Source organism: Papaver somniferum, unplaced genomic scaffold (assembly GCF_003573695.1).
Source record: "Papaver somniferum cultivar HN1 unplaced genomic scaffold, ASM357369v1 unplaced-scaffold_21, whole genome shotgun sequence".
NCBI lineage: Eukaryota > Viridiplantae > Streptophyta > Magnoliopsida > Ranunculales > Papaveraceae > Papaver > Papaver somniferum.
The window spans coordinates 16,075,058-16,085,824 of NW_020631041.1; the positions used below are offsets into that span (position 1 = coordinate 16,075,058).

The 10,767-nt window shown below is 35.1% G+C and overlaps 1 protein-coding gene and 1 long non-coding RNA gene across 14 annotated transcripts; one reads left to right on the forward strand and one right to left on the reverse strand.

The window, feature by feature from the left end:
- The first annotated feature begins 1,713 nt into the window (after positions 1-1,713).
- Positions 1,714-3,326, forward strand: LOC113340014. 2 transcript variants are annotated; one of them, XR_003355239.1, is made up of 6 exons: positions 1,714-1,852; positions 1,957-2,044; positions 2,285-2,455; positions 2,685-2,715; positions 2,811-2,901; positions 3,011-3,326. XR_003355239.1 is itself a non-coding variant. In XM_026585225.1 (3 exons), exons 1-3 carry the CDS (start codon positions 1,802-1,804, stop codon positions 2,542-2,544), a joined length of 399 nt encoding a protein of 132 aa, XP_026441010.1. In that variant the 5' UTR covers positions 1,714-1,801; the 3' UTR covers positions 2,545-2,605. The 2 variants fall into 2 exon arrangements, 1 of the variants encoding a protein (XP_026441010.1); XM_026585225.1 differs by lacking the exons at positions 2,685-2,715; positions 2,811-2,901; positions 3,011-3,326 and having other exon boundaries at positions 2,285-2,605.
- Positions 3,327-3,824: 498 nt separating this feature from the next.
- On the reverse strand, positions 3,825-9,712 carry LOC113340015. 12 transcript variants are annotated; one of them, XR_003355246.1, is made up of 13 exons: positions 9,453-9,712; positions 9,327-9,359; positions 7,824-8,065; positions 7,297-7,551; positions 6,798-7,202; positions 6,607-6,711; positions 6,259-6,469; positions 6,077-6,167; positions 5,889-5,989; positions 5,439-5,524; positions 5,185-5,240; positions 4,741-4,842; positions 3,825-4,438 (listed from the first exon to the last, which is right to left on the reverse strand). It is a non-coding gene; the product is annotated as an uncharacterized LOC113340015 (long non-coding RNA). The 12 variants fall into 12 exon arrangements; XR_003355242.1 differs by having other exon boundaries at positions 3,825-4,842; positions 9,327-9,356; XR_003355248.1 differs by having other exon boundaries at positions 3,825-4,842; positions 6,798-7,129; positions 7,343-7,551.
- Positions 9,713-10,767: the final 1,055 nt, after the last annotated feature.

Sequence of the window (10,767 nt, forward strand, 5' to 3'; positions counted from 1 at the left end):
TAAATCTCGAGAAAATCTTAGAGAATATAGTACTCAACAAGATAGAACAAGTAAGATCATAATACGCAACTACAAAGAAAATAGTTGGATCAGGCTTCAGGGATCCCGAATGAAGTCTTCGAGTCGTTAACCTAATATGGTTTTGGAAAAACCTAGGTTAAAGGAAAATCGACTCTATTTTGCAACTAGGACACAAAAAATGTCGGGATTATGTTTTCCAGTTGCTAGAGTTCTCCCTTATATAGCCTTTAAAATCAGGGTTGCTTACAACAAAAGCTAAGATATCTTAGTAACAAAGCATTCAATATTCACCGTTAGATGAAATCCTGATTTAAGGTTCAAGCTAAGTCTGCTTAAAAATAAATCTATCAATCTCCACCTTCCGGTGGTCTTAGATTATTACACACAAATGAAATATACTTTCATTTAGATATAGGTAACCGTACCTAAACGTGTATATTGAGTTGGCTCAATAACAGTTAACCGAAGTTAGCCATATGAACACTTTTGACTTAACCACATTCATCTAACACTTCTAGATCAAATATGATGATCAATCAATCATGAAAGATAATCAAATGAATCTAATTGTGTTTCACATAGATTTGTTCAATTGTTCACTATCTTATAGAAATATATATGAACAAATTGAAACAAAATCAGATTGATTTGTAATTGTACAAAGTACCTATACAAAAAACAATTCATGAACATTAAGCCCAGGTTTGCAAAGATTGCATTCCTTAATTCATAAATGTTTTAGTTCATGAGTATGAGAATCATACATAACCGATTTTAGAACTTAACCACTGTGTTCGCAAACCAGGTGCGCGAACAGCCGTCCCGGACCCAACTCAGGCAGAACCGTTCGCATATTAGGTACGCAAAAAGGTTCACGGACCTTTACAGGTAAAAGCGTTCCATACTAGGTACTCAAACAAGGTTCCCTTGTGTCCGTCATGGTTTTTAAAAGCGTACGCTTCACGCTTTGGAGTGTACGTTTTGCTCCGAAACGGTCATGTGAAGCGCATCTTTCATGAAGCTTTAAAAATTTCGGCTAATTTTTAAAGCTTTTAAAATAAAAAGTATAAATGTTTTAAGGGGGAATTGAACACCCCACCTCCCACTCGTCTGGAGTAGGTTGAACTGGTGTACACACGCTTTGTTTTTGATAAAAATTAGACTTATAAAATTTATATAGATACTATCTTCCTAATAAATTTTTAATTACTAGTTACGACTAATTTATTTATAAAAAAACATCCGCTTCAAACATCAACCATGAAGCGACGCTTCACGCTTCGACATACGTATCGTTTTCTAAAAATGAAAAACGCTTCATGCTTTTAATACCTTGGTGTCCATGAACGATCACCACAGTAGATATGTTGGCCGCTTGTATGTGCAAATTGAAGCAAGTTCCACAACTTCCACTTTTAATTTTTACGTTTCTTGTTTCTCCATTCCACTTATGGAAAAGTTTGTTAACAGTGTTGGTTCTAAAGAAACAACTCACTTTCAAATCACGTTCCCCTCGTTTAGTTTAGGATTGGTAGTGAGCATGTGAAGAGAGTGTGTGTAACTAGGGACAATGTTGTCCGAGTCAACAGTCTATATGCAAAACGGCCTAGTTAGCGAGTCCGTCACGATTTTCGCACTCCTCGAATCCACTTTTACCCTCCCTCTAACAAAAATCTTTCCCTTTATCTTCTTCGTTTACAGTGAACATTACGATTCAAGGTCTAAAACCTCAAAAGAAAACATCCCTTCATCTTCTTAAGCGCGGTTGGAACAAGGTTCAATGATTAGGGTTTGTTCTCGGCCTCGATTAGTTAGGGTTTCATTTCATCAGGTAAGATCACGTTTTTTTCTCCATGACCCCTTAAGTTTGTTCTTTTTCTGTTAGTGATGGGGGAATAGTTGGTTTAAACAGTGATTTGGATGATTTTTGTGCAGGGATTTGGGTTAGAGTTGAAGTATTGTCTGGATCTTCGAAGATATGATTCAGTATCAAAAGATTTACCAGCAATATTGAATTTTAATGGTTCGTTTTACGATTCCTTCTATTTCCTTCGGTTTAAATCATTCAATTTTGTTTTAATTTTGGGGGTTTTCATGAAAGTGAAACCCTAGTCCTGGCCTTTTAATGATGGGGTTTGTTCATGATTGTTCTTATAAACGAGGTTAGATTTATCTTTTTATATATTTTCGTTAGATTTTTTTAACACTAAATTCCTCAGTTATAAGATCCTAATTTTGAGTTTTTGTTTCTGCTTGCTTACAGCTGTGAAGTTGGACAACCTCTCATTAAGAATCTGTGTACTGTGTAGTCAACAAGTGATGCTTGTTCCTGTAATGATTGAAGTTGCAACTTCATATTTAGCAGGAAACAAGTTTTATTTTCATCCAGCAAAAATTTTACCATTAGAGAGATTCCTTGTGCAAGCTATGATTTGTAAGTGTCTCTATATGCTTGTATTTCACTCTCGTTTGATAGTTGTCTCTGTACTAAAAGTCTATAATGATTTCTTGTTGCTTGCTTAAATTGGATATTTTGTTCATATATGGTACTATTACTACTACTACTACTAATCATTGTCATCATCATCAATCTCCACAATCTCTTTTCATTTCACAAGTATGTATTGAATTTTATACCAAGTTGTTTGCTTGTTTTGAAACAGGATGCGTGCGAAGGATGCTTAAACATTTAAGGTACCTTTATATTCAGTTTATAATTATGAAATCTATGTTGCTTATGATTTGAAAAATATACTAGTGTCTGAATGCTTGCATTGGATTGATGGCAGAACCCCATTGTATTTAGGGGAAGGATCAAAGCAGGAACGCTTTCTCTCAGCACGATATGTTGTTCTGACTTCTGAACTAGAAGCGATAATGGTGATTCCATCTTTTTTCTCTTCCATTTGCTTGTTTCTGTATCTATCTTTGAGTTTGAATTCTGCTTCAGTTACTTGTTTGATTTTTCATTTGGTTTTACGTTTTGCAGCTTTCCCATAAGTCATTTTTGATCAATAAGAAGCTCTTTAAAAAGATGAGACACAACAGACCCATCGACCGCTAACTGGATCCTTAAGAGAACTGATCAGGTTTATTTTAAACCTTGTCTTCCTGCCTCATTATTCATATCTGTTCTTGTGTAAAAGTTTTTTGATTTTTTTAAATATGGGAAGCTCAAGTATGTTCAGGAGTCCTAATGGTCTAGTTCTTATTGTTGTGCTTATCCTTATGAAGAGTTATTTGTTCGCCTGGAAGAAGGATGTTGTATTATCATTGGTGTTTGATCTTGAAGGGTGGTTGCATCATCTCATTCTTTCATTTGTTCTTATGATTGTTAAAATCAGGTTTACACAGTTGATTGGGATTTTACTCCAGTTTTTTGCAAATAAAGTGAAGGTTTAGTAAAATATGGCAACATTGAAGTTGAATTCCTTCTGGTTCTTGGCAAACGATCAGTTATCTTAGTGGGGATTGTCAGGGTCGGACCCAAAAATCTTTGTTGGGTAGGGCTAGATCATTCATTTCCAATGCGGCCGAAGGCCGCGAAATTTTTTCTTAAAACAAACCGCACAATTAGTGGAAAGTCGAGGTTTTCCTATAAGAGACTAGACAAATAAATATCAACATGAACTAAATTCATAGAAAAAAACATGATTACAGAGAATAAATAGTAGTTTATATAAGAAACAATGAAAAATAAGTGAGGTGAGAACTTAGTAGCCAGGAACGGGAACGAGGTCGGGAGCGGGAGCGGGAACGAGGTCGGGAACGGAATTCATGAAAATCTCAAAAAATGAAATTCGTGGAACGTATCGGGAGCGTAAATTAGGTTCATAGAAAAATTAGATATACTACTAATTTTCCTACACTATCGGGAGCGTAAATTAGGTTCATAGAAAAATTAGATATACTACTAATTTTCCTACACTATCGTTCATTTTCTTTTTTATTTTTGTGTCTTCAAGAATTTGGAAGCTAGTTTGGTGCATAGAAAATATAGGGAAGATATTGAGCATGGGCTCCAACTTAGCCCACGGTAAAAACAAGACATTTTTAATTAAAAATAACCCAAGCCAATTCTAGGGTTTTAATTCAAAACAACATTTTTTTCTTCTTCTTATTTTTCACGCAGCCGTCTTCTTCTTTCTTGCTTCTTCTGTACTTTTTTTCCCAGTCTTTTTTCTTTGCTCTCTTTCTTCCTGTTCTTCTACTATACTTTCTTTCCCCTTTCCTCTTCCCTTTCTTTTTCTCTGCGCTTTTTCCCCTTTCTTTTTTTTCCCTTGCACTGAAACGTTTCTCAACGAGTGGGAGCGCGTTTCTTCCATGTCAGGAGCGCGTTCCCATCACGAATTTCAGTGGGAAACGCAAAATCGCGATTTCGAATGAGATTCGTGAGGTGGTTGGACGTTCCTGGCTACTAAGGGTGAGAAGAAGAAGATTCATGTTTTAAACTGAATTCTTTTTTAAATCTATCTTGTTATGGGCTAAAATTTACTTGGGCTAGAAACTACACTAGCAAACTCTGATTTTGGGTGGGCTGGACACATATTCACCCAAATTTTGCATACAAATTTTTTTGTTCGACCAAAACATGGGACGGGCTATAGCCCGGGTTAGCCCCTTGCTAGGCCCGTCCCTGGGGATTATTGTTCCACATACAGAAAGAGTTTCTGTGGAATTTTGTGTTTGATGTTTTTTAATTGATACTCGTTATCATACCTTTACTAGAGCATATTGTTCCGATCTTTCCACTTTTCTTTAGTCCAGCACCACCTAACATAAAGTTTCCTTTTACTTCTTCTGAAGCTTTGCCAAGTCAGTCTGCAAAGAGAGACAACAAAAATAATGATATATGTTAGGTACCTGGTGCAATTCGTAAAGTAAAAAGGTCAAAAGACAGTTTTCAGTTTTGGAAGTGGATTAACAGTTGTGGAAACATACAGGAAAGAAATACCCCAATGATGTGAAATAGGTATGTTAAAATCCAGATTCAGATTCAGATTCAAATATCTCAAATTTCAGTGGTGCACATCGAATGGATTAGTTATATGTGGATGGGTTGCTTAATGGTAAGTGGTAACAGAATGGTCAAGCTTCTAAAACAATATTTGTACTGGAACAATTACTGTACTAACTTCAAGGTAAGAAAGTATATAGTTATACCTCATCATATTCTTTCTGTTGTGCCTTGCGTTGCTTCAAAGGCTTAGCTTTTACACCTACAAACAAAGAAATTTCCAAATCAGGATCCTTATCAAGAACATCATAGATGAATAGCTAATTTTACCTAGCTTGAAAGACATGATTCGATCTGTGATTACCAGTAATGGATACTAAAATTAGACCTGTTACACGAATTTCAAATAAGATATTCTTGAATAAAACACACAATTTTAATCGTTTGGAAGTAAAAGTACCAATTAAGCTGCTAGAAAACAAATTCTCTGACTCTGCACCCACCAAAATTTCAGGATTGCATCTACTTGTTCTTCGTTGGCCTCAACTGCAGTTCAAACATGCAAATCAACACACAAGTTTGAGCATCATCATAAAGAATATCAGAAACCCTACAGACCACAAATGGAAATAAATGGCAAAATCTGTTAAAAGGTACAAAAAGCCATACCCAGTTGCTATGTCCAAACTTCTTCTTGCAGTTACAGCAATACCCAATTACATAAATGCACAACATAATGGTGGTTCCCAAGTCATTCAGTCTTATAATGTTATACCTACTATTTAAACTTCTATTATCAATCAATTCAAATACTCAGATGTCTATTTCCCGCCTCTATCACATATGGTCTACCTCTCACATGAACATGAATTCATTTACATGGGTAGTAAGTGTGGAAATTTCGACTTACTTGTGGGAGATCGTTCTCAACTGGTTATACACTTGTATGGGATAGAATTGGACCTGAAAAGTACCATGTATGAGTAGCTCTCCTTCATGTCCACCAACCAGCTGAAGATAAAAAGGATACAAGGCTTAGTACTTGATACTCAGAGTTATACTGTCAGCATTGGTCCAAGCTTTGATCATGTTGATTACCCAAGTGAGAATTGGACCCTTTCTCCGGGCTGGGAGTGCCTGCGCGAGCTTATGATGTAGGTGCCTTGCGTTTCATGCAGTTCAACATCTTCTAAGAACAAGAATAGATAAAATCATTATCTATTGACTATTAAACTTGAACATGATGCCTACATTACGACAAGTCAGAACTTAAAACTTACCTTCACTGCGCTGCTTAAGGACCCCAATTCACCTTCAATACCAACCAGTTTACCGCCCATAAACCCCACATCGGCTTCGATTTTGTTTAGTACAAATCCCACCACTTTGTTTTCTTCCGAACACCTTCTCTAGTTCAGCTGAAACCACATTACTAGAACTTGGCTGATCTTCTTTTCCTTCGTTCCTCTCTAGAGCCCCTGATACTTTGCCCTGCATTTAGAATGAAAAAATGTAGCTGCAATAAGCATTTACCAATGAGATCAGAAAGACCCAAAATAGTAGGTGCTGGTAAGAAAAATTTGGCTGCAATATATAAAATTTACTTGTTACAAATAGAAATAACTTACATGCACTTCAAGTGCACTAGGATGGACAATGCTGTCACGTCTTAAATGTCCATATAACCACTTCTCTGTAGTCGGCGGTGGTACCACTTTTTCGCTCATTTCGTCCTACAAATACAGACATAGGTGGTTGGTTATCTACAAATACTAGTAGCCGAAGATCAAAAAAGAGGACCAGAAACATGAATACTTACTATCTTATGCTTCTTGTTGTGGTATGTGCACCTCCCGAGTGTATGGTGGATAGTGCTCCTTGCTTTCTGCATTCACCTTATTCTTTGCTATCTTTTCAGGATATTTCTCCATATCAACAAATTCCTCCTAGATATTTGGATTAATCCCTGGTGGAACATCTGCTCTTACACTCTCCCAAATTTTCAGAGTGAGTTCTGGAAGTGCTTCATCTTCCTCCTTAGCCTCAGGTATTTCAACTCTCTCCCTTACTGCTTGTTTTACTCTAAGAGCTGCTTGTCTAAGAGCTTTTATTATCCATTTTAATGCCTGCCTTAACTCGTATTTGAATTGCCTATAATACGGTGGAAATGCACTTCAATGATTCCACATCAGACTGATGGATCAATAGTCAATGAAAATTCACCCTAATATACACATTAAGATCAATAGTCGGTAATAAGATCTAATTTGACTTGCACATATTAATACAACAAAAGAATTATAATTTTGTAATAATACCATCAAAGCATTCCACGCATCGTGTTTAATATTGTCAGGGACCAACCTCCACTCCTTATATGATATAGGAATATGACTCCTTATGAGCTCTCCTACCCTAGTAGAGAATCTTGCTGCCGCATTTCCTCGATCTTGCCAGCAATATTGACTTGAACAATCAGCTTCGATTTTGCTGATGAGCTGGATACATTTTGCTGTGATGATGTAGTAGTTGACGTAGACAGACCAGAACTGCTTCGATTTGAGGCCATTCTACTGCAAAAGACAAAGCGAAATCTTAGTCAAATGATAACACAATCAAGTAAAACAAGAACCCATTCAAAGAGTAAACTGCTCATATTAGTCATGGTAAGCAATACATGCCAGCACAACCACATTCAAAAACATATTAAACTGCTCTACATTAAGCAATAGATCAATAACAACAGAACCATATTCAGAGAATGAAAACATAAGGTAAAACTTAAGTTGGTTAATAGGTTATTGTAAAATGAGTTAAAACACAAAGACTAATGTTCCTACAATACCATCAGAAGCGAATTACACCCGTTGAACCAGTAACACAGCCAAGTTGGGCTCATGCACAATTATAGATTGATTTTTTTTGAAATCAGGATTTATCAAGTCGTCCACATGTCTTGTCATGCCCATTGGTGAGTGAATCACAACAGACCAATCAGGATTCTTCAAATCTTGAGAATAAAAAACTTGCTTGGCCTCAAAGTCCATTATAGCAGGTTCATCAAAGTAGTAGTCTGTACTCTTGAACCTATTCAGCACAGTCCAAGTACACATTAGTTAAATGCCCCTGATAATTTAAGTATATAAAGCTCCAAGTTTTTGCTACATCCAATAGTTTAGACATAAAATGAACACTTAACAAAAAGTGCCATCTCTTGGTACGCCTGATGCTCGATATCTAATTAGTTAACTATGGTATCTCGTATACTATTAAGCAATACAAACCAAAGTACAACAAGTCAACCAATATCAAATTTAACAATTTACTAGACCATACTAATTAATTTATCACCATGAAATCATTTATATACTAAACACAAATGAATCCCTTTCGTGATATAAATAAATGCAGCAATCCATAAAGGCATCATTGTATGGATCTAAGTGAAAATGAAATATTAGAAAACATTGATGCGGTGTCATTTCATTTTGATCCAAAACAATTATTATATAGCAAGAAACAAAATTTTAACAGCCCAATCCCATAGCCACGACTAGTTTCATCAATATAGTACAATCCAGCATGTAGCTTACTGAATTCAGAAGTCTACACCACTATAATGCTTATCCCGTACTCAAAAGTGGACGATTCAATGCAAGTATTGAAATTCTTTTTTCTTCCAAGTTAACACACAATTAAGCCTTTAAAGCTATTTAAATAGTTAATCCTTACTTGTTTAACTTGTTTATCTGGTCTCTACATCAACTACAAACAAAAAAAATTAACATTTATGATTGTCATTTACTGGCTTGATTCATAGACTCAGACTGTTCTGTCAGTATCCAATTACATTGAACCATGGTCAAGTCTACAATCTGTGCAACTTTACACTTTTCAAGTAAGCTCTATACCTGAGAAACTTATATTTTGAGGAATTGGTTAATGAACTTATGACTTGTCAGTGTTACCAGAGCAAGCTACTTACTAGACTGAAATATACCACCAGAAAACATGGCAAAGACATGATGAAGTTGTGCACAAAAACAACATCTCACAGACTTGCATTAACATTCATTTTGAAACACTGGCAGAAAAATAACATTCATGATGAAGTTGTGCACTCAACACTCTACAACTGCAAGAACATGTTAAAGATCAAACATCTCTATCATACTCATGAACCCTATTTTCTAAATTAAATATCAAACACTTGTAACAAGCAAAACTTACATACCCAGTGAAAAATCACATAACCCTCAGATGGAAATCAGTTGATAAAAACATAAATCAAACACACAACTTGCAACTATAGAGAGAAAAAACAAACAAATAGGGTTAGAAGTAATACCTGAATCTTCAAGGATTTTACTTCAATCATCTTCTGCGAATTTCAAACACAAAAATTAGAAATCAAAATTTTAGGGTTTATCAATCGAAATAATTTCGATTTCTGTAAAAAGGATACATTTATTACCTGAGGATAGAGATTTCTAGGGTTTCTACTTCTTCAATTGAATCTTCTTCTAAGAGTTTCAAACTAAAAGCAAAAATCAGTTTACAAAATCAAAAAAATTTATTTGTAAATTAGGGAGTTTTTGGGTTTACAAAATCATAAATCAGTTGAAGAATATTGGTTTAATTTCTGGTTTCGGTTTGATTTTTGGTTTCTCTCGATTTCACTCATTCTTTCTGTTTCTTTTGAGCGGAGAGCGGAGAAGAGAAGAAAGAAGTCGAGAAGAGAAAAGGAAAGGAAGTAAAAGAGTAGGCAGTGACTTAATACAACCCATCCTAAAACTAAATGCAACCTTTTTAAATTAAGGTTAACCTTATTAATGTAGGTAGACAAGACTCACCTTTATAATCATTCTCATTTTCATTGTGTTATACCGTAGGTCCGATAATCCTCAAATCTGATTTCTCCATTACCATAAATCAGTCCAATCAAATTAATTATAACTTCAGTTCCTAGCCATCCCTGTGCTAATTTTTAGTAGAATCTCTCGAACAACTTTTTATGTTTTTGTCACTGGAATGAATCCACAATTGAAATAAAAATCAAGTCTTCATCAATTCAATTTATAATCAAGTAATTTATTTATTTACTACTGGACAAGTACAACAAATCCACAGGTCTGAATTTCTGCTTTTATATCTTCTGTTTGCCAGGTGATTTTTCAATCTCGGTCTCCTTCTATAACAAGTTTATCACCGGATTTTATTGTGACAGGAGGAAGAATAAACGGAAATTTTTTTTTTGCCTGCAAACACTATGGTGCGAGTGAGGAAGATGACAGAGGAACGTTTTGGTTACCCACGTCAATAAGGTGAATCGCATTTTGAAAGGGTTGCATTTAGTTTTAGGATGGGTTGTATTTAGTCAAAGAGTAATAGAGAGAGAGAGGGGAAGAGTTGGAATGAGTTTAAAGGGCAGATTTTCATTTAATATTAAATATTGTCTAAATTTAAGAATACCCAAAATAAATGGTGGTAACTAAAATAAATAGTGGGAAGTGGGAACTATTGCAAATCATGTTTCAAAATAGACAAAGATTTGGGGTGGGTGGGGGATTTGATTGGAAGAAAAATGTTGGAGGGAAAATAATGTGAGAGATTTAGAAAATTAGAAAGGGGGAGAATTTTGAAGGAAAGTGAGTTTTGGAAGGAAATGAAATGGAATTATAATGAAAAAGAAATGACAAATTAGATATATATTAAAGTTATTAATTTTTATAGAAACACATTTTAAGAATCAAAAATAAAAATTAAAGTGAGTTTGGAAGTAGTTGAAA